At 32.6% G+C, this 24,662-nt stretch overlaps 2 protein-coding genes across 2 annotated transcripts; both read right to left on the bottom strand.

Annotated features, from left to right (window-relative positions):
- Window positions 1–1,261: 1,261 nt before the first annotated feature.
- LOC145324862 (uncharacterized) lies at window positions 1,262–15,708 on the bottom strand. The gene is made up of 20 exons (XM_080167554.1): window positions 15,557–15,708; window positions 15,106–15,176; window positions 13,789–13,855; window positions 12,676–12,740; window positions 11,454–11,525; window positions 10,834–10,888; window positions 9,876–9,938; window positions 9,134–9,214; window positions 8,680–8,760; window positions 8,347–8,426; window positions 6,052–6,203; window positions 5,568–5,711; window positions 4,860–4,996; window positions 4,445–4,498; window positions 3,975–4,046; window positions 3,547–3,606; window positions 2,685–2,768; window positions 2,281–2,361; window positions 1,727–1,799; window positions 1,262–1,458 (listed from the first exon to the last, which is right to left on the bottom strand). The coding sequence occupies exons 1-20, from the start codon at window positions 15,672–15,674 to the stop codon at window positions 1,386–1,388; spliced, it is 1,683 nt and encodes a 560-aa protein (XP_080023680.1). The 5' UTR covers window positions 15,675–15,708; the 3' UTR covers window positions 1,262–1,385.
- A 3,946-nt stretch (window positions 15,709–19,654) lies between these two features.
- LOC145324394 (uncharacterized) lies at window positions 19,655–23,564 on the bottom strand. The gene is made up of 7 exons (XM_080166986.1): window positions 23,501–23,564; window positions 22,708–22,789; window positions 22,115–22,193; window positions 21,590–21,669; window positions 21,239–21,319; window positions 20,058–20,130; window positions 19,655–19,702 (listed from the first exon to the last, which is right to left on the bottom strand). Exons 1-7 carry the CDS (start codon window positions 23,553–23,555, stop codon window positions 19,655–19,657), a joined length of 498 nt encoding a protein of 165 aa, XP_080023112.1. The 5' UTR covers window positions 23,556–23,564.
- Window positions 23,565–24,662: the final 1,098 nt, after the last annotated feature.

The raw sequence follows: 24,662 nt of genomic DNA, 5'->3' as shown, positions 1-24,662 counted from the left end.
TTTTTAAAAGGAAGCTTTTCTATAATTAGGGTTGGTCCATACGTCCCTCCGTAATGTTAGGCTCTTTTCGCTAATTTAGACATGTTAGAATTGTCTTGAAGATTTCAAACTTTGCATGATGATTCATATGACAGTGCGATACAATTTAGAAAGCGTAGGAACCCTTTGATCGTTACCAGAAACTGAAAGTCCATGCGTCCATTTAAACATGTGATTGTTTACTTTTTTTGACATCAATTTTTTATGTGATATGACTATCCAATTCATATTACTTTTAGGGTACTGATTTGTAAGACAACATAGTACAATGTTATAAGCGAAGATAAACAAATTGACCAAAATATATAACAGGGGAAATAGCAACCTAAATTAACTACAATTTTTCTCATAATATCCACGTAAATATATTAATGAAGAATCATTTCGGATTAGCCGGATTTGCTGTTAGTGAGACCCTTCCAGACAGAAACAGATTATGTTACTTTTTTATTTGTTAAAACATTGTTGTTGATACTTATAAACAAAATCGTTCATGCTAATGTTTTTTACATTAAGGTTTTTTTTTATATAGTATATATTTTTAATAAAAAAAGAGAAAAAATGTAATTACAATTTTAATTAAAATATATATTATAGAAATCTTACAACACAAAAAAAAATTCTTAACGACTTTTTATTAATGAATCTTTGTTCACAAATAAAAATTTTTTTTGGATTAAATTACATATACACCTGTATTGAAATGAATTTATATAAACAAAGTTGTTTGAATCTGAACTGATAAAGCACGAAAGAATGTCTAATAAAGAATTTTCTGATGTTAATAATCTGAAAATCTCTAATGGTTACCTTGAGTGGTGTGCACTGGGTTCTGTCAAAGGGGTGAGAGAAGCGAAAACAAAAAATTAAACACCCCCCTTAAACTGTGATCGAGGGGATGGAAGCTTAAGGGGGTTTATTGCAGACAACAATAGGGGTATTTTTAGTGTTAGAAGGGTAGATACACCGTCCTAGATTTACAAGCACCCACTCAAAAGTCATTAAAGCCTCCCTGATTGATTTGAACACCCCCCAATTTATCATTTTTTCTTTTAAACACCCCTTAATTTTAAGGATTTCTTGATTTAAGCAAAGCATTTGATACATATAACGGATTAATCAAGAATTAATAACTACTAAGTATTTATAGAACTAAATTTTTAGTGAGACTTTATTTATAGGAATTAATTATTTTGGGAGAACTCCCCCCCCCCTCCTCCCAAGAAATATTCATTGTAAATAAGAACAATATCAATTCTTACAAACACAGACATCCTGTTACTTTTATAGAAAGATTAGACACTCTTTAATGCTGTGTTAAAATTGTTAGACAAGTCCTTTGTGTATCAAGTATTGTTATATTTATTTAATTGATTCTGTATACTCAAGATGTCGTCATAGATCATAGACAGGTCCAACCTAAAATAAAAAAGAGGATCAGGTGCGGTTTACAGTAAAATGTTCCTGCATGTACGTTTTTTATATACCCTAATCATATAGAGTAGCTTCGCTACTAACAATCTATAATACAAAGCAGAACAATGTCCGTCTATCCGTCTTTTTGAAGCTTAAGTTCTCGGTAAACGCTCAACCGATTGGGTTCTACTCTTCTGGGAATATACCTACTGGTTTCCCAATACCTCTAGAGGCTAGGGGCGAACCCGCTAGTAATAATTAAAGTACTTACTGGTGAGTTTCACTGAATTGATAATTGATAGGATATAAAGGTTGAACATTGCGTCGACATCGACAAGGTACACCTAGCAACATGTAACATTAATTAAAAATTTTTTATTATCACATTAACAATCCTTATAATTAGAACCCGGTGCTCACAGCCGCAATTAGCCGCATTTTTGGTCAATTCTTAACAGCAGCTATATTGAGTTGACAGTTCGCAGCCTCTCTCTCGCCTCTACTGTTGCAATTCATTCAATATATCTATCCACTAGTCTGTCTGTCTATCTTCCTACATGTCTGTCTGTATGTGTGTATGGATGTATATCTATCTATCTGTCAATCTGTTTATCTATCTGTATGTCTGTCTATCTTTTTGATGTCTGTCTGCCTATCTATGTGTTTGTCTGTCTTTTTAATGTCCGTTCGTCTATCTAGATATCTATATTTATATCTATCTGTCTGTCTGTCTATATATCTATCTATATATCCACCAATCAATCTATATATCTAACAATCCATTAATTTGTTCATCTATCTATCTATTTAACTAGTTAACTATACCTGGAGGGCCCTCGCCCCCTTTCTCTCCCTTGAGACCTTCTCCACCAGCCACCCCCTTCTCTCCGGATAATCCAATAGGACCTAAAATTATAATAATTTTTTTGCTCTAATCCTTATTTAAATATATATTTGCTTTGATTTAATTCCATAATAATATAAAAATAGGTCATAATTCGAAAGAAATTGTAAAATTAAAGTTGTCAATTTTAGTACGGCCTCAAAACCGATTAATATCTGCTGTATGATTACTGGTTTTGAATCAAGTTGTATATTATAGACAATTACAAAATCATTATCATAAAGTTTACCAGTTTTGTTGGCCTGGGCCATCGGTCTCTCAGGACCAACACAACTGGAAATAATCTTATTATCTTCTTTTTACTACCTGCGGAAAACAATCTTACCTTCAGGGCCTGGAGGTCCAGGATTGCCTTTATCCCCGAATGGACCTTCTGGTCCTGGCTCACCCTTGTCACCTTTGAATCCTGACACATTTTTTGTTATCTTTTATCTATAATACAAAGTAGAACGATGTTTGTTTGTCTGTCTGTCTGTCTGTCTGTTTGTTTGTAGCGAAGGATCTCGCTAACCGCAGAACCGATCGGGTTCTCCTTTACAGGGTTGCTTCTCATAGGTCCCGGATAGGTTTATAACTATTTTCTTAGGGGGTGGGACACCCCCAACTCTCCCGCCCCCCCAAAAAAAATGAAAAATACCCCCCCCCCCACCAAAAAAAAAAATATTTTCTATTTTTCTTTTAAATCTAAAATACGAAAAATTTGTTTTATCAACCCTCTAGCCCCTAGAGGCTAGGGCGAAGCCGCTAGTTATATAAAATAACAGGATCTCTGTCTAGCTGTCTATCTGTATGTACCGAAGCATCTCGCCGAATCACCCTTAGGAAATAATGACCCCAGACAAAGACCAAAATGGATAACTTTTGCACTACTTTTGACGTCATATTCTCCATCTCTTTTTTAGGGGTTTTCTTTCCCACTTCTCTCATCTTCTTCATTATATGACGTCACAGGCATCAAAAGTGACACAAAAGTTATGTATTTTGGTCTTCGTCTGACCCCCCATCCACAAAATTGAAATTGGGAAAGCCTACCCCCCCCCCCTTCCTTTATTTGTGCACGCCACTGTTTACATAACTAGTAATTAGTAGTTAAACATTTTTTTAATTAACTTCGTACTATCCTTACTTCACCAATTTTTTTGTGAATATTCCCGTGCTAATCAAAATCAAAGTAAACAAAATTCCTGGATCTCCGGGAAGACCTCTCTCTCCTTTCTCTCCCATCTCTCCTTTCTCACCAGGGAAGCCTGGAAACAAGAATTATTGATAAAGACAGACAGCTGAAATTATTAGTGAAGATTCCCTGTATCGGTGAGCATTCATTATATACCATTTCTAGTATATACTTGGTCAGTCAGTCAAGCATCAAAAGACATAAATACTTATTCTTTCTGAAGGTTTCGTGATTTTCGTATTAGTTTATAGGGTATAGATTTTCAAGGGGTAATTAAAAACAGTTTTTTAAAAGCATTTATTACAAAAGTTAGTTAATGTTATTTCTTTACTCGTTATAGGTTCTAACTCCATTATAATACATAAAGATTAGTAAATGTGTACTCATATACTAGGAAAAGATAAAAGTTTTGTCATTTATTAATTCCTATCATAACTTTACCTGGGTCTCCTCTTAATCCTTCTTCGCCTTTTCTACCTCTAACACCAGGCAAACCTTTTTCACCAACTTTGCCTAAAATAAATTAAAATTAAGTTTTTATTTGTTGAATAATATCTTGAAGATTTTCAATTAAAAAAATATTCTATTGATTTAATACTAACTTGGAATAATGGATGTAATATATACGTGGATATTATGACAGTAGAAAAATTGTCGTCAATTTAGGTTGTTATTTTCCTTTTTGGTCAGTTTATTGGTCAGTTCGTAAGTCAGAGGGATGGGGATTGGGTAAACTGTGTGGCATGGGGGGATCGTTATTTTAGCTCGCTACAAGTTTCACTATAATAGAATACATGATAATCTGGTGTAAGATCCAAGTAATAATAAATCCATTCATAGAATAGTTAAATGACAGATTAAAAAAACCATAGAACAAAAAGTGTTTCAACATTTATTTAAAAATAACTTACCTACAGGTCCTCCAGCTCCTGGATCTCCAGGTTGTCCAGGTATTCCGGGATCACCTAAATTAGGTAAATACATTAAATGAGAGATAGAATAATGAACTTGAGTAAGAAATGCCATCTTGTTGACCATATGTCATTATAGAAAGTAATATCAATTATATGCCAACAAAGGTCATTTTTGATTAATTGATGCCATATAGCCAACATAAACTATTGTCAGTTGTGTTGACAGAATGTCCCGAATGGTGGGAGTAAAGGATTTTTACACACCGTATTTGAAACCACTTTTGTCAATTCCCTCAACATTTTCAAAAATCATTAGATTACCCTCCCCCCCCCCCAAAAAAAAAACCTTGAACATTCATTTCCCCCCTCCCTCAAAATTAAAATTTTGGACGTCCTTTTGCATAATCTATACCTGGAATTCCTGGCTGTCCAGTGAGTCCTTGGGGACCTGGAGGTCCTGGCAGGCCTTGATCTCCCATCTGTCCAATAGTTCCTGGAGGTCCCAGGGCGCCAGGATTACCTTTGGGTCCCTGTACACCATCTTCTCCTCTACAAACAATTGATAGTTATTTATTTCATCGTATTATAGACAGCTTTACGCAGATGATAAATTGAAGAATGTAAGATCAAATCCAGTTTTGTTGGCCCGAAGAAGGGCCAGAGTTCCGGGGTATCAAAATTGTACTTATTGTAATTCATTTTATTTATTACAATAATCGGTTTTGAAGCCATACTGGAAGTTGAAATCTTATTTATAGTCTCATTGTTGCATTTATGTGTATGACAAATATTACACTTATTACTCTCTGTATCATTTTAAAACAAGAATAATATTCTTTGAATTAAAATTTAGATGTAAAAAATATTCTTTTATAGTTTAGAAATGGACGTAGAAAATGCCTGGATGTTATGACAGGGGAAAAATTGTCGTCAATTTAGCTTGCTATTTCTCCTGTCAGATACCGGTCAGTTAATTTATCCAGTAGGAGGGAAGGGAATTTTTTATTTTAGCCAGTTACAAGTTTCACTTTTTTTTTAGAGAACATGATAATCTGGTGTAAGATCCAAGTAATAATAAATTCATTTATATAGATTGATAGCTGTAGCAAATCATTATAACCTCCTGCCCCTTCTACCATATCTTCCAGGCCTGCCTCTCTTTCCCGGAGCTCCAGGCTCCCCCTTGTCTCCCGGAGCCCCAGCAGTACCGGCTCTGCCCCTCTCACCTTCGGGGCCCTCGAGTCCAATGTCACCTTTCAATCCTCTAAAAATTAATTTTCTTAGGTATATAAATTTTCATATATTCACATCTGCATTAAGAAAGGTCCAAATTCCTGATAAATGATAAATGAATTGATGTACAGTACACCCCAAATTATGCTCCACAAACTTAAGCCTTCTGTAGATTACAATCAGTGATTAAAACATTTGGACACTCAACTCAATGAAGCATCCAATCGAAATTTAATAAAAGTCCCCAAAGTTGTTAAGCCAACAACTAAAAAAAAACTTTAAGAGACCAGTGTAATAAATATCTCCCTAAAAAGTAACTCTCAAAATAATACCTTGTAAATTTGTCTAAAGTTGATTTTATTATGATTTACCTGGGTCCTGGGTCACCAGGAAAGCCTGGAGCCCCTGGCCTGCCAGTCCATCCCCTGGTTCCAGGTTCACCTGGTGGCCCTCTCTCTCCAATCTTGCCAGGTGCCCCTGGGGGGCCAACATCTCCTCTCATTCCTGCCTGCCCTGGTAGACCCTAAACAACATTATCATAATTTCTTAGAGTTGTATAAGTGAGCTCTCACATAATGTATTTTGTTGAAGACTCCCCCATCCTTATTTTTGAAACAATTGAAAATAAGGGGTGATACATAGCTTTTTGTGTATTTCTTTAAAGGGAGTGTGAACGTAAAAATTTCTCATCTGATTATCAAATCTTAACATTTACTAAGCACATTTCACTACACTGATCAACCAAAAATGTCCTATTCACAAAAATATCCAGAAATAATGCCTTGATTTTATGGTATTTTGAGAGGGAAAAAGGAAAAAACAGGGAAAATCTGAACGTTTTTGTTTCTTATAATGTTTGTAGGGATATTTAACTTGTTATATATAGTTGAAACAATTTACTTACTGTTAAGGATTTATTTTATGCTATAAAATTGCCAATTCGTTTTTTTATAACGTAGTAATTAGGTAATAAAGACATATTTTAAATTCGTATTATTGACAAAAAAAATACCTCACTGTCTACAAAGGGTTGAATCTCATAGGTTATATAAAATAATAATATCCTTTTTTATTGTGTTGAACAATAAATAACCCACTTTGGAGAATTAGTTTACACTTTTATCAGACTGTTTATAAAGAAATATTGCGTCTTTATTATTTACAAATTTGTAATTAAAGGTGGGCGAGAGATGGGCCATTTAAAGTTAATTGGATACTAATAAAAATCCTGTTTCTGGCTTTGTTATTGTATTTGGTTTTCAATAAAAAAATATTGCTTATTTTATCTATTTCTAAGTAACTATACATTGGATTAAAGCAAGGATTATGTTAAAAGTCAGCTTAACTGTTAGGAAAAATCTAGAACTATGAAAAAAGTTTAATTTTAGCTATAATGGGAGAAAAAAGCAATTTAATGCACATTTTATATAATACGGAAAATTTCTTCCTATCCCCGTACCTTATAAAAATCGTCGGAAAAAGCCGTTTTTTAAGCAAACAAAAGCGCGTTTTGCTCTATCTGTGAGATATTATGAATGAGATAATGTTAAGATTTGATATTAAGATGAGAAAAATTTACGTTCACAGTCCCTTTAAGTCAGATTAAATTAGTCATTGGTTGGCACTGATGAGTTTTGGCACTACAGATATCGACCCAACAAAGTTAGAGCCCCCTGCAGAGGTAAAAAAAATCAACCTTTTCCCTTTTTAGTAGCGAAGCTACTCTATAACTTACAATGTCCGTCTGTCCGTCTGTGTGTATGTCCGTATGTCTTAGTTTGGGGGAAACGTGATTTTCTCGGCTCCTATAAAAGAAAAAGGCTGAAATTTTTTGACAACATTCCCATTATTAAGGAGCACAATTAACTATAAAACATCAATAGCGGTTGGACCGCTTTTTAGCAGGTTTTAGGCTATTTTTGTATTTTTCACATTTTTGTCCATATCTTTGGTGTTTATGGTCCGATTTCCAAAATTTTTTTCAGTTATAGTATCAAAATTTAATTTCCTGTCTTTTCAATAAAACAATTATGACGGTCAGACTGCCTTTAAGCAGGTTTTAGGCTATTTTTGTATTTTTCAAATTTTTCTCCATACCTTTGGTGTTTATGGTCCGATTTCAAAAGTTTTTCAGTTATAGATATCAAAATTTAATTTCCTGTCGTTTCAAGAAAACATCAATGGCGGTCAGACTGCCTTTTTGCAGGTTTTTGGCTATTTTCATATTTTTTCACATTTTTCCTCACATCTTTGGTGTTTATGGTTCGATTTTTAAAATTTTTGTAGTTAAATATCAAAATTAAATTTCCCGTTGTTTTGAGCATCCATTTACTTTGACTGACAGTCTGTTAGTCATAGTACTGAAATATAAATATCAAGAAATTAAAAACAAATGTTAAAAAGGTTTCGTGATTTTTTTCCTAATATACATGCTTTTGACAACTAATCTTTAAATTCTTATACATATTTTTTCTGTTTCACTATCACTGTTTAGCTATCACTAAGTAGTACTTTACAGGCTTTTGATAAAACTATTCAAACTGAACAAATTTAAACAAATCAACTCTTTATGCAACACTATGTTTTGACAAATGCATGCCCAGATATAAATTGTTTATATTTTTTATGAAAAACAATTAACAGATAATTGTATTGAAAACTATTACCTTGATTCCCACCATGCCAGGCATACCTGGTGGACCTGGAAATCCATTTCCTCCTGGAAGACCCGCAGGCCCCTCTGGTCCTAAATGAAATATCAGTTACTTGCAGCCACGCTCCTAGAGACCTCTTGGGGCATTTGAGGTGGGTGGGGTGGGAAGGTAACCCCTTCCCCCAATTTAAGATTTTAGTTAGTTGTTTTGGTACACACACACCGTAGACATCCAAATACTTTTATGCCAGCAACTTTTAAAATTATATCCAAAATTTTGTTTCCATACAATTCTCAAATCTATAAAAATTGCAATTAAAATCAAATCAATTATAAATAACTTTACCTGGTGGCCCCACAATACCAATCTCTCCTTTTTCTCCTCTGGGACCTTCTGGTCCCTGCCTTCCCATTGGTCCAGGGAAACCTGCACAGTAATTTATTAAAGATCATGGAAAATGTTTTTATTTTACAAAAAAGAATTAATAGTATAGTATGCCTAGTACTAAGGTTAGATATTTCGCAGGTTTGGTATCTTTTAAATATTTTACCCACCGAGAGGCCTTTATGGGCACTTGAGTGGGGGGGGGGGGGAAGTCGAACATCCAACTTTCAATTTTTGTTTTACGTCATTTTTGTCTCTTAAGATAGTTGTGGTACCCTCCATCAAAATATTTATAAACCTTCTCAGGCTAATTTGAAAAGGAGAACCATATAGGTTCAGCGGTTAGCAAGAATCTTTGGTACATACATACAGACACAACACACATGTCTTGTTACTTATATAAGAATACACGTACCTGGAAGACCCCTATCACCTTTGTGACCCTTACCACCAGGCATTCCTGGCATACCATGCTGACCTCTTGCTCCAGGATCTCCTGCAATTTGAAATTATTTAATCTTTTTTACTTTTATTTTTAAAAAATATTTTCTTAATCTAGAAGTTGATCAAAGGACCTTTAGTTAGCAGATTAGGAGTCTAAAAGAAAATTTAATGAAAATAATAAATCTTAAATCAAGAGCACAGAGTGACTGGCCTAAAGGTGATCTTACAAAGATTGATTGATTGGCTTTATCCCTTAAGATATGAGCAAATAACTCTTCCCCCCCCCCCTTTATCTTTTTTTTTGTATAAAATATAAAATAAGGGTGGGGTAGTTAATTACTACAGGTTAGTCATTCTGTCCTAAAGTATAGAGAAAAAATTACCAATTTACCCTTATATACCATGTAATTAAATATAATGGGGGTTGGGGGGTTAGCATATCAAATAAACTACCGCCCTCTTATATTAATGTATTTGAAAAAAGAGAGGGGGATTTCAGTGCCCCACAGGCAATGGAAAATCACCAATTGAATAAAAGATATAAAAAAATGTAGTAACACGAAGAATTTTAAAGTGCCTATAAAAAGTTACGTCATATTATACAAATGACCAAAGATAGGCCAACACACAGACTAAGTTACCAATGGCAGGCCAGTACGTCGTCATTTTTTATGGGCACTATAAAGGCTTCTGGCAATACTTGTAAATTTTACCTGGGAAACCAAAGCCGCCAGTTCTGCCTTTTTCACCTGGACTTCCCTTTTCTCCCTGGTCACCTGAACAAAATACAACCCGTCCCATTCGTTGGATTAAAACTTTGGGGACTTTTATCAAAAAATACAATCTTTCAACTAGTACACAACTTTTATTATATATTACATTTTGGCTTCGAATCTGATTAATATCCGCCGGATTGGAACCAGATCTCAGCCATAGTATAGCATCGTAGTATAGAGAATTTTCTTCAAATATTAAAATAAATACACATCAGTTTTGTTAGACCAGGCCTTCGGCCCATTAATGCTACCAAAACTAGTTTAAATCTTAAAATTTTTTTATTTTAATTTCCGCGGAAAGCTGTCTATACTATGATGCGATGAATAATTATTTTCATCCAACCAGGGAAAAAGGTCATTAGACTATAAAACTAGTACCCAAAGTTTTATAATCATGTTTCTTATGCGTTGGTCACCTAGACAATATGTATCTAAGTAAGTAATAAATTGGAATTTCTTTCAGGTTATTGTCCATTTTATGTATGAATAAATAAATACTTTCAAACATGGACTGGAGAGGATATTAAAGTCAAAACTGGAAAGGGTTTGTCCTCAAACTTTGAAACCCCTTTTTTACTCCCATCAAAATAAAAAAAAACGTCCCTGGAAGGAAAATTGGACTTGACAAAAATCTTTGAAACTTTAATTACATTTAGCAGTGTTGTACAACCTAGAAGTGTTCAAACTTTTCCAACAATAATATTAATCTAGTAAGTTTTTATTGTAATTGGAGGTTTACATCAATCTATCATGCATTGTCTTATCACTAAAGATGTCTAATTAAAAGCGTTTATGATATTTGTAGTCAATTCAGTTTACAAGATCTTACTTGACACACATCCACACACAACTTACCACATACGTAGTGCATATAGAATTGTAAAATATTGGTTACCTTTAGTTCCATCCATTCCAGCCGCACCTGCTATACCTGGATACCCTTGTTCTCCCTATGCGTATAAATATAGATTTTAAAACATTTTAAAGAAAAAATAGCATAAAACCAATCTAAGACATAGAAATATAATAGCTTTAAATATTTGAAGGACCAACATGTAGTTTCCCTGTTATGAGAATCATAAAAGACCAGTTTTTAATACATAAATGTTATTGTCTTACCTAATATAATCGATTTATAGTATAGATGTAAAAACAGATAACTACCTGCCCAACATTTTTAATGACCTTAAACTTTGCAGACGAGAAATAATTTCATTAAACTTTGATTTCTAAATTCAGATGATTAAATCCTGTTTGGTTTTTAATCCTTATATAACAACTAACAGGATGTGTGTCTGTCTACCAAAGAATCTGTCTATACAATGGGTTCAGCGAAGGTGTATCTTAGGGGTAGGTTACTACCTCCCTCAAAAAATGTTCACTTTTCTTCAGAAAGATAAATTTTGAAAATTATGTGCAGAAATCTACCCCCCCCCCCCTCCACCTTTAGTAAGTTCCCCTTGAGGCCTCTAGGGGCATAAACGCTTTCTTTTACAAGTATATGGCATACTTTACCTTTATTCCTCTTTCTCCCATATCTCCTTTGAAACCTCTAGCTCCTTTATCTCCTTGCTCTCCCCTCTCTCCCTGAAATAGATCAATTAAATCTAAAGAGATGTTAATGCTTATATAAAATTTATAGAATGTTCTTCTCTCCCTAACCGCTGAAACGATATGGTTCTCCATACCAATACGGCTTCTCATAGGTCCATGGAAGGTCTATAACTATTTTGGATTTAAAATGATATTTCAGAAAGCAAATTTTAATGAAATTTCTTTTCGTCTGCTAGCTAAAGGGTCCTCCCAAAATGGAATATAATAGCTAGGGATATGTGGATAATGTGGGAGATTCTCGTATAATCTCCCAACTAGCTAATATAAAAATATCCTCACCTCCCTCCCCCCAATATTCCTTATAACTTTACTTCATACCTTCCCCTACCAATATCTAAAGACTTTTTTAGCAACTTGAATTGACGAAAAAAGATCCGTAATGACATTATCCACTTACAAATACATTCATTCTAATATATTTATACATCTATACTTTTACATTTATTGAAGTATTGAAGAACTAATTTACACTAATTTAAATTGAATTATAACATGCAATATTTTGTATTTTGTTATCTTTTCCAATTTTGTACTTAGATAGAAAGTTAGATAATCAAAATCTATTTGTTGAATTTTTTTTTAAAATTTCTATTATTGCAATAATGGTGTGAGACTTATATGCCCTAATCAATCCTTCCTATTATCATTTTCCTCTAATATGATTTTATTTATTGCTTATTATCTTTTTTTTCTATTTTTTTTGTCTTATATTTATATGGCCTGTATGAAAACAATGTGTGAATACACATTACTGCATACTTCCTAGTTTTTTAGGAAAATGCAATTTGGGAAGAAATTATTTTTTTATACATAAAATTTGACTGTATATATAAATGTATATAATATTCATTTGTTATTTTGTTGTTTTTTTTATTCTATGTATGTACACCCAAGAATAATAATTCTAATCTAATCTAATAATTGTCGCCAGGAGGATATACAGTCAGATAGATAGAAAATTAGAAACCTTGATACCAGGGTCGCCAGGTGGATAGATAGTTAAATAGATAGAAAATTATATACCTTGATACTAGGGTCGCCAGGTGGATAGATAGTCAGATCGATAGAAAATTAAAAAACCTGATACCAGGGTAGCCAGAAGGATAGACAGATAATTGTATACCTTGATACCAGGATCACCAGGAGGACCAGGTAGACAGGGCAAAGTATCTGACCGCTCGTAGACATCTAAAAAATGGATATATTATTACTTGGATCTTACACCAGATTTTCATGTACTCTAATAAGGTAAATAATTGGTTGAATTTGTTCCACTGGCAAGATTTTTTGGTCTTTTGATAACTCGTTTTACCCCATCCCTTATCCTCTACCCCACTTTTGCTTTCATTACAAAATTCTTCCATCCTAACTTAACAACGCTGCTCAATAATGTAGCTCACCAAATTTACACATAAGGTGACGTTAACATGGGAAATACATATAATTAATTATGAAAATAATATATCCAAGTGCGTCTGTCGATAAAAAGAGAAAGACGCAATAAATCATTTAGCTCTTTATTTTTAATTTTTTAAGTTTAAAAATATTGTACTCGGCTATTCCTTGGCCGATTTAGGCTTTTAATCATATCCTGGCCGAGACAAATTTAGACCATTGACTAATCAAAAATCGGTTCAGTTAGAGGGATACCCAACGTCTCAATTTATTGCTACCAAAAGTCTTATAACTACGTTGCAATTATATAAAAACACGTAAATTGAGTTTAATCAAAGGAGTATACTACACATTTAAATCACGCCCCCATCCCGTGATACAGCGTGGCATTAATTTGTCATCGACCAAATAATTCCCCCCTCCCCTCCCTTCCAAACCCTTTATCCCCCTCCCCTCCTACTTACCAATAAATAACACTTCCTTATTTCCAGCGTATTTCTATTTAGATAGTAGTTATACTGTACGGAATTATTTCCTGAATTTCATGTTCTTGATTTTAATCTAGAAAAGTAATGCTTACAAAGATGATATTTCTATGGGTTGTTAGCATTTCATTTGCTTAATATCTTTTCCAGTATGGCTTCCAAACCGATTAATATCCGGTGGATTAGAACCAGTTCTCATCCATACTTAAAAATCATGTATAGCATCGTAATACAGACAATTCTCCACGAATACTACAATACAGTTTTGTTAGCTAGTTCTAATCGTATAATTTTTCATTTTAATAACCGTGGAAAGTTGTCTATTATACTATGCGATAACTAACTCTATAGCTAACCTGCACATTGTATGGCCAGCTGATTTTTCATCTGAAGAATATCTTCATTTTTAGCTGTGATCTTTTTCTACAAAAAAATTTAATGGTTGATCTTACTAAGAGAAATCTAAAAGCAAGACTTTCATATGCAATGATTAACATTTTTCAAAACTTGTCAGTTGGTCTGTCGGTCCTGCTTCAAAAGACAACTAAATATCTGCTACTATGCCCCTAGAGGCCTCTTTTTGAGGGGGGGGGCCCGGGGGGGGGTAATTTTTTTCTTGAGATGATGTTTCATGGGACAGACAAACAAACAGAAATCCTGTTACTTTTATATAAGGTCCTACCCCAAACGTAAGAGTCCCAAACGTCAGAGTGGACAAACGCAAGAGTCCCAAACGCAAGAGTCCCAAACGCAAGAGTCCCAAACGTCAGAGTGGGACAAACGTCAGAGTGGGACAAACGTCAGAGTGGACATTGCTTAAGTAAAACATCAGAGTCTATGCTATTTTAATTATATGACAAAAAATAGACAGTTAGGCCCCCTAGCCTGCCTAGCCGCGGGCGCTCGGCCCCCTAGCCTATAACCTAACCTAACCTAATCATAAAGAAAATGACTCTGGCTGCAGCACTCAGCACCCTGGCCTACCTAGCCGCAGCGCTCGGCCCCCTAGCCTGCCTAGCCGCGGGCGCTCGGCCCCCTAGCCTATAACCTAACCTAACCTAATCATAAAGAAAATGACTCTGGCTGCAGCACTCAGCACCCTGGCCTACCTAGCCGCAGCGCTTTAATGATTATAAAATCGAGACTCATACGTTTTACTTATAAAATGTCCACTCTGACGTTTGTCCCAAAAATCCTGCGTTTGTCCACTCTGACGTTTGTCCCACTCTGACGTTTGTCCCACTCTGACGTTTGGGACTCTTGCGTTTGTCCACTCTGATGTTTTTCCACTCTGACGTTTGGGACTCTTACGTTTGTCGTGGAACCTTATATAAGGGTACAACTCACTGTTTGTCCATCCATGCTTTTTATGTTTTCCTACTTATGGATGTTGTCATCCTTGTTTAAAGGAGTAGCACCTCTTTAGCTTTCATCATAAATCATTTTCCAGTATGGCTTCGAAACCGATTAATATCCGCTGGATTAGAACCCGTTCTCAGCTACACTAAAAACCATGTATAGCATCGTATTACAGACAATTTTCCACAAATATTAAAATAAAAATCATAAAATAAATACAAGTTTTGTTAGCCTGGGTCTTTGGTTACTCAAGGCTAACAATCCTGGTATCAATCTTTTAATATCCGCGGAAAGCTGTCTATAATACGATATACCTGACACTCTGCTTCCCTTGTTTTTAAAAGTTCCGACCTTTTCTCCATCTTGTATAAAGCACTGTCTTTTTCTAGGAACACGTTTACAAATTATTTAAACTGCTAAAGAACATGTCCTAACTTTTGGGATTTTTTTAAAACAGCTAGTCGGTGTTTTTAGTAAGTAGTAGATGTAAAATAATCCATAGAATTTAGATATGCAATTGTTTTTTTTTGTAAACCTCTTTTTTTTGAAGTAATTTAAATTTAAAAAAAAAAATTAAGTTGGTTTTAAGGTACTAAAACGCAACAAATAAAAGAAGAAAATTGCCATTATGAACAAAATAATAAATTCTTTAATTTGACACCTTACTTTTTTGAATTCTGTTGAGTAATTATTAAAAAAATCTACTTTGTTGAACCCCGGAAAGAGGCGAATCGTTATTTTCACTTATTTATAATTATACAATACCTGCCAATTCCATTTTAAGTTCAAATATGACATCATTGAGTTCCCTGACTTGAGCGGCTAGATCTGCTGGATGCGTGAAGGTTTTGATTTGCAGTGTCTGGTCAAGGAATCTATTCATATACTAGGCAGGGTCTAAAGGGATAAGAAAATGTCTGATATATTGGTATACATCCCCAATGATGATACAAAAAATACCCCTTTTTTAGATATTATACATATTAATGATTAAAACGTTTGGACACTCAACTTAATAAAGCATAAATCAATAAAAGTCCCCAAAGTTTTTTGAGTTTGGGTCACATTTTAATAAGTTATGAATAATTTTCCTGATCTTGTAGCATGGGATGATCTGAGCTCTAAAATAGTTATCTATCGCATCGTATTGTAGATTGTTTTACGCGGATAATAAAATTAAAAATTATAAGACTAAATCCAGATTTGTTAGCTCATAGGGGGAATCGAAAGCCACGTCTAAAAAATCTTGCTTTACTATTATGTTCTTTTATTATCCGTAGAAAACTGCCACAATACGATACGATACGTGATTTTAAATATGGCTCACAACCAGCTATAATCCAGCGGATATTTATCGGTTTCGAAGCTATATTGGAAAAAAATTTAAAATCAAATCTACTTTAGTATCTGTATGTATAGACATCCAAGGGGGTGGGGGGTAAAGGGGTAATTACCCCCCCAAATGAATTTGGATTTTCAATTCCCCCCCCCCTAAATAAAAAAAAAATGCCTCTATGAAATAAAGATTCCCCCCCCCCCCAATAATGAGCTTGGGGGTGCCGTAGGCACCCCTCAAAATTATTATTTTCAAAATTTATCCCCCCCCAAATAAAAAAACTTGGACGCCCCTGTCTGTATGAATGTATTAGAAACCTATGAATAGCAAGTCTTCATTAGATAGCTACTTTATCTGTCCGTCCGTTTGTCTTTATGGCTTCTGAAAATTTGGTGCAAACTATCCACATGCTAATGTGCTTCGCTACTTAAGTATGATTGCATTCTTGTTTTGCCTCATAACAAGGTTAGATTTTAAAATTACATTATTTGTAAACGTCGAAAAACTTTGTATTTTTAAATTACTGTAATTTTTTCTTAAAACATAAACATTTTTACTTTATATAACTATATAATTCTCGCAAAACTGTAAAAGATGGTACAGTTTTGCTTACTTTTACTGCCAAAAATAATTAATAATAATTTGCCACCCTCTTGAGGAGAGTTCAACCCCTTATAGAAAAATGATTCAAAACAACGTAAATTCAGGCAAAAAGTAAATTTGGGAACATCTACAATATATTAGTTCTATATTTGTCGCTAAAAACTGGATAATTATGATTTGCAAGAAAGTATTCACATTATTAGGAAAATGCCTTATTAATCACAAATAACTAGATTAATAAATGCAGTGTAAATTATCAGTAATTTTATAATTAAAAATTAAATTGGAAAAGATGATTATGAATATAATTTTATGGTCATGAGCATAGTTGTGAGATATTGATAATGGTATATAGTTTTAAATGTTTTACTTAAGTTTGGACAGAAATGACAAATTTTCACAAAAATTGTCCCTTTCTTTTTAAACAGCAAAAGAAAGCATTTAACAACTGAATTTAGAAAGCAATGTTTAAAGAAATTCTTTTTCGTCTGCAGAATTTTAGGTCTTTGCAAATGAGAAGCAGGTAGTAAGCTGTTTAAAAATAAAAATCATAAAATAAATACAAGTTTATCAGCCCGGGCCTTCGGCCCTTCGGGCCTATTTAAACTGCTTGTAACCTTATAATTGTTACTGTTATCATCCGTTCAAAGCTGTCTATAATACGATGTGATTGAAACCTATTAGTTCATAGATTAAAAGAAAATAAATATTAGCTAGGGGCGACGCGTAACTGTAAATAATGTATTTTCTCGTATTCATTCGAATCCGGTGGATAGGAACCGGTTCTCATCTATACGAAAAAACTATGTCTAGCATCGTATTATATCCAGCTTTCTACGAATATAAAAATGTACAATCAAAAGATTAAAACCAGTTTTTTTAGCCGGTGCCCTCGGCACCTCGGGGCTAAAAAACTAGTTTTAATCTTTTAATTGTACATTCTATATCCGCGGAAAGCCGTTTATAATACGATGCGAGAAATAACTATTCTCGTATTCATTCGAAACCAAATAATATCCGGTGGATTAGAACCGGTTCTTATCCATTCGAAAAAATTACGTTATATCCAGTTTTCTACGAATGTAAAAATGCAATTGTGAGAAATAACTTTTATAAAACTTACCAGCAGAGCATCTAAAACAGATATTTTGTTGTTTATTTTATTTTTAAAATTAGAAGCACATATTCAAGTTCATTTTATATTTGAAAAGGTTATAAAAAAAAACAAAAAATATATGATAATGATTTCATTCTTTTTAAATTTGACAATAAATAAAAATTTAATGACATTGTGCTAATTGGAATGTCCTTTAAACAAGGATGACAGCATACATAATTAGCGGAACACAAAAAATCATGGATTAAACAACCTGACAAAGTGAGTTATATAGTATGCACCTAGGTAAAGATAGGTATTTTAAACTGACAGACCAACGGTCCAAGTAAGTTATAAACTGGATTCTCATTGGTACAGGGAATATTCTCCAAACATTTCAGGTATCTATCTTAAGTATCAGCCGAGAAAATCACATTTTCCCAATAGACGGACAAGCAAACAACCAAATTCAAAGAGTAGCTGCGCTAACAAAAAATTAATGTTAAAATTAAATAAACAACATTATTGCCTATAAGAAATCCTTCGCTTTTTCGACATTTTATTAATTTTCTACTCGTTCTACCCGCTGAGGATTTTCTAAATTATACAAGAATATTAGTTTAAATAGAAGTAAAACTTTTTGATTTCAATATAATAGGTCTTTGTTGTAAGAAATAGAAATGGCGCATTTGTTCTATTCTATTACATAGAACTAGAGACCGCCAGGAGAAGGATAGTTAAGACACTACCCCAATATTAATTTAAATTTTAAAAGGAAAAGGTAAAAGAAGAAAAGTTTCTATTAGAAGGGTTGTGGTTTATTCCCGCATAAATAGTTATAAACCTTCCCAGGACCTATGAGAAGCTACACTGTAAAGGAAAACCATATTGATACAACGGCTAGCTAAATCTTTCGCTACAGACAGATAGACACCCTGTTACTTTTATAAAAGGATGGTATAGATTTGCTTTCTTGGAAATTTTTCTATAATACGATGCTATACATGATTTAGAAACGGTTCTAATCCAGCAGATATTAATCGGTTTCGAAGCCATACTGGAAAATATATTAAAAGAAACTATATTCAAATGGAAAATGAATGGATATTCAATCTAAAGGAAACACATGAACTAGCAAACTGTTGACTTATAGAATAGCTTGGCTACTAGATAACATACAAACCTAATATCATCTTTAATAATTGAATTAACATAATCAATATTTCTCTCTATGCTAACTACATTCTAGTAATTTTAAAATAATCAACATATAATAATTGAAAAAATAGTAATTTTCCCTTTTTGATGGAATTTTTTAGTTTTATAAAATACATTAATTTAAAAATCATTTCTGAAAATAGCGCAGTATAAAAAAGATAATTACATCCATGAAAGCAAAGCTCTAAAATTAGATGGCATAACGGACAAACGAACATTAATACTCGTAGAGTGTCAGAAATAAGCAGATTATTAAATTGTAAGTCAAAACAAAATTTGAAGTAAAATTGCTTAAATACAGGATAATTTTTTACCTTACATTTTTAGGACTAAGGAGATGCTTCGCAGTTACAGGAATCATCATGCAAAGTTTGAAATCGATAGGACAATTCTAACATGCTGAAATCAACGACAAAAGCGAACCGTGTCGTACTGATGGACGTACGGACATATCCTAATTTTAGAAAAGCTTCACAATTAATAAAAAGTAATACAAGAATAATTAATGTGCAGATTATGATAGTAAATATCTTTAGTTTTTTAGTAGTTTCAGCAAATTATTATCAAATAATTATTAATTTTTGCAAATTCTAAGTTGATTATAATATTATTATTCCTGATTTTCTAAAGTAAGTCCAAGTAAGTCTCCACCTAAAGTCTAAACAAATATACAACTTCTGTAATTTAAATTAGTTAGGTTGGTGGGTTGAATCTAAAGATCTCGGAAATTATTATTCCGAATGGTTTTTTGTTGTCAGGGATGCTTTACATATGTCTTGAGGGGGTTTTCTGACACCTTCCCGTCCCTAGTTCAGACCAAGTTGACAGACATCCTCTTTTTATTATAGTTAGGTAGAGAGGGAGGTAGGGGACTTTAGATTATAAACTTTGGGGACTTTTTCACTAATAATCACGGTTTACACAGGGGGTATTTATGTTTCTCTTAATTCGGAGAAAATCAATATATTTTAAATTGTCTTATCCCCTAAAGTCCCTGATAAAAAAACTCTAACCTGTACAGGGAGACCTTTACTTATTCCACCAGTACATTGGATTCTATCATATTCTACTGAACAATTCTGATTTCTAGATAGATAGATAGATAGATAGATAGATATATAGATAGATAGATAGATAGATAGATAGATAGATAGATAGATAGATAGATAGATAGATAGATAGATAGATAGATAGATAGATAGATAGATAGATAGATAGATAGATAGATAGATAGATAGATAGATAGATAGATAGATAGATAGATATATAGATAGATAGATAGATAGATAGATAGATAGATAGATAGATAGATAGATAGATAGATAGATAGATAGATAGATAGATAGATAGATAGATAGATAGATAGATAGATAGATAGATAGATAGATAGATAGATAGATAGATAGATAGATAGATAGATAGATAGATGGATAGATATATAGATAGATAGATAGATAGATAGATAGATAGATAGATAGATAGATAGATAGATAGATAGATAGATAGATAGATAGATAGATAGATAGATAAATAGATAGATGGTTAGATAGATAGATATATATATAGATACATTGGATTATATCATATTCTACTAAACAATTCTGGTTTTTAGATAGATAGATAGTTAGGTAGATAGGTAGATAGGTAGATAGATAGATAGTTAGATAGATAGATAGATAGATAGATAGATAGATAGGTAGATAGATAAATAGATAAATAGATAGATAGATAGATAGATAGATAGGTTGATAGATATATAGATAAATGGATAGATAGATATATATATAGATAGATAGATAGATAGATAGATAGATAGATAGATAGATAGATAGATAGATAGATAGATAGATAGATAGATAGATAGATAGATAGATAGATAGATAGATAGATAGATAGATAAATATATAGATAGATATACATATAGATAGATAGATAAAAAGATAGATAGATAGATAAATGGATAGATAGATAAATATAATTGTCTATCTGTCTATCCATCTTGTCTATCTTATTGTCTGTATAACTGTCTATCAAAATAAAATTCTAATTATCTACCTATCAGGATATCTGACAATGGCAGTTCCAACTTTTATCATTATTTCTATCTTTATTCATAATTGTATATCTGTATATCCTTCTTTCTATCTATCTTATCTGTCTATCCATCTATCTAACTGTAAATCTAATTATCTACCTATCAGGATCGCTGACAATGGCAGTTCCAACTTTGAAATTTCCAATATCTGGTGCTGAGGTTAAATGTTGCGCTCTTTCTGATTATATATCAATCATCAATTATGAAATATGTAGGATATTAATCTGTCTGTCTGCCTGTTCAAAAAAGATCTCGCTAACCGCTAGACTTAGAAGAAAGGATAATCCTTCTTAGAAAATTGCCTTTATTATTCTTAACTGCCTCATTTTTTTATAATTCTTATAGATGAAAAATTTTCATAAAAAGATTTTATTTTTTTAATTATTTTTTTTAACATAATTGTGGATTGGGAGAAGTTAAGCGCCATTAATTATGATGAATTATGTTCCTAGAGTAATGACTGATATAGGATTAAGAACAGGCTGCTGGATACGGCCGGGAACTATCCGGTTTTCCGCCGGAAATCTAATCTAAAAACAAGAATGACTATTGCCACAAATAGTTCAGTAATAAAGACTTAACACAAGAAAAAGGTTAATGGATGGATCAGATATTAATGTAAAAGAATAGAGAAGCCACGAGCAAAATGTTACTCTACCCACGGGGCGGAGACTCTGATATTGGGTCTTTAAATCAGGCAATAGCGTTAGAAATATTTACATAGCCAAGTCGCTACAAAAAAGCATAAACCAAATTGCTAGCATACGAGAAAGGTCCCCAACACTTGGAACAGGTAGTTGTCTGGGTTATATATCTATATACAGAGAGTTGAATAGATAGATAGCTAATGTGAGCGGACAGATAAACAGACAGACATTCACTTACTTCAATTAATAAATGAATTGTTAGACAGACAGAAAATTAGCTGAATAGATAGAAATAAATTAATAGACAAACGAACAACTAACAACTTACTTGAACTAATGAAGTATTTAATGTACATTCTCTAACAGATAAAATATGAAATCTTGTAACTTGAACTCCGTAACATTCCCTAAAAGCAAATCTTTTAAAGTGCCGGTTCAGCACTGACAAACCTCCCCTCGCCCTCCCCTTTATTTAATTGAAATGATGGGAACTAGTTTTTTTCCTATGCCTATAACTGCGTAACCTATACCTCCGGTGTCCTAACCCTGCTAGGATACCCAGTACCCAATATAATCTAACCTATCCTGAACTACAGTGATAAACAAACTTAAAACTACCCCTCCCCCTTGTGTTATTTTATTTCAATTGGTGGGGGGGGGGGGGGAGTGTAATTTGTGTGAAAGCGACAATTTCGATGTAAAACGAGGAAGGCGGGGACATAAAAAAGTTCTAAAATAAGCACGGATTTTCTGGTATCTATCATATATTTGCTACGTTTTCTAACTCGTTTTAGGAATCATCATCTAATGTTTGAAATCAATTGGATTATTCTTACAAGCTTAAATTACCAAAACGAGCTACCCCTTACATACAGACCCTAATTATAAATAAGCTTCGCTTTTAAACAAGCAAATTTTTACCTATTTTGATTATTATACAATATTTCTACAGTTTCTATGTTAACTCTTCTTGCGGGTTTTCTTTTAAAACAATCACCTTGCCCTAGATTGATAAATGTTTTACTTTAATTCCTAGATAAATAGATAGATGGATAAATAGATACTAGATAGATGGATAAATAGATAATTTCTAATTTGCTAGCTAGATAGATAGGGAAATAGATATAGAAGAAGATAGATAAATAGATGGTTCGATAGGTGGATGGATAGATAGGTGGATTGATAGATAGATGGATGGATAGATAGATGGTAGATATTAAGATGGATGGATAAATAGATCGATGGATAGAAAGATAAATGGACAGATAGATAGATGGATGGATAGATAGATAGATGGATAGAAAGATGGATGGATGGATAGATAAATAGATCGATGGATATAAAGATTAATGGATAGATAGATAGATGGATGGATAGATAGATAGATCTATGGATAGATAGATAGATAGATGGATAAATAAATAGATAGATAGATGGATAAATGGATAGATAAATGGATGGATAGATTGATTAATGAATAAATAGATAGATACATATTTATATGGATGGATAGAAATATGGACGGATATATAGATGGATAGATAGATAAATGGATTGCTAGATATATGGATGGAAAGAGAGGTAGATGGATTGATGAAATTATTTATATTGATGTATAGATAGGTTAATAGACAAATAGATGGATGGATATGTAAATGGAAATAGATTGATAGATGCATGTTTATAGATGAATAGATAGATAAATTAATTTTACCTATTTCACGAAAGAGAACAGCAAAAAAGGTTATTAGCATAACCCAATCTTTCATTTTTCTGTCTCATCTGCAAATTAAATATATATTAACAAGGATGTTATTGTTAACATCCATAACTAACAAAGCAATACATACAGATTCACAAATAAAGTAGTTATAGGAATCAAGATACATAACTTAAAAAGACCTATACCTCAATAATACTGAAAAAAATCATGTATAGCATCGTACTGCAGACAATTTTTAACCAAATATTAGAATATAAATCATAAAATTAATGTCAGTTTTGTTAACCCCGATGGGCCGAAGGAAACTGTCTATAATACGATACATATCTATTAACCCCCTTTTTAATTTAATTTTTTTTTGTTTTTTTACTTTCTTAAATATCAACATGCTTGTTTAATGCAAAATTACAATAAAATTGATGCATTTTTTTCTTGTTATTGAAGACATTTTTTTCATTTTTATTGACATATGACATTAACAGTATATAAATATTAAATAAATATTATATTAATGTCAATTAGTATTTCAATTTTGCATTTTATTGTAAACAAGCAAATATTATCGTTTTATTTATCAGCAAAATAATAAATTTTTTAATTTTAAGGATTATGAAAATACTTTTCTGAAAAAAATATTCTAAGTGGTATGTTTTTGATTTTATATTGGTCACAGAGCACTTAGCACAGCTCTGCGTGCTATCAATATTATTCACTGTGAGCTACAATTGAATCAAGACAAAAGTAAGTGCCGAGCCCTGGGACCTATGTAGGGTGAAAATAGACATAAATCCTTGATGATTCCAGGTGGAGACAAAATATTTCAGCGGGGTCTTTAGGATTTTTTTCAATTTTAAGTTCTGAAAAAAATTGAAAAAAATATGAAAATCTTTAATGAAAAACAAACAAAAAATAATTTTCAATATTTTTTTTTATTAAAAGATACAAACAACTTATATACATACTATAAGCGTTAAAAAAATCACAATTTTTAAATTTAGACTTTCAATATAAAGATTTTTAGAAAAAACCTAACAACAAATTCTAACATATTTCTGATCAACATAGCAATAAAACGTCTTTTGCAAAATCTTTATCATCAAAAATAAATAGCACTTACTAAAGGTTTTTTTTCATTTAAACTTATACTTATCAC

This window comes from Acartia tonsa, chromosome 7 (assembly GCF_053477335.1).
Source record: "Acartia tonsa isolate MP-2025a chromosome 7, ASM5347733v1, whole genome shotgun sequence".
Classification (NCBI taxonomy): Eukaryota; Metazoa; Arthropoda; class Copepoda; order Calanoida; family Acartiidae; genus Acartia; species Acartia tonsa.
The sequence above is the reverse complement of the archived record's forward strand: the minus strand, read 5'-3'. Positions and strand labels throughout refer to the sequence as shown.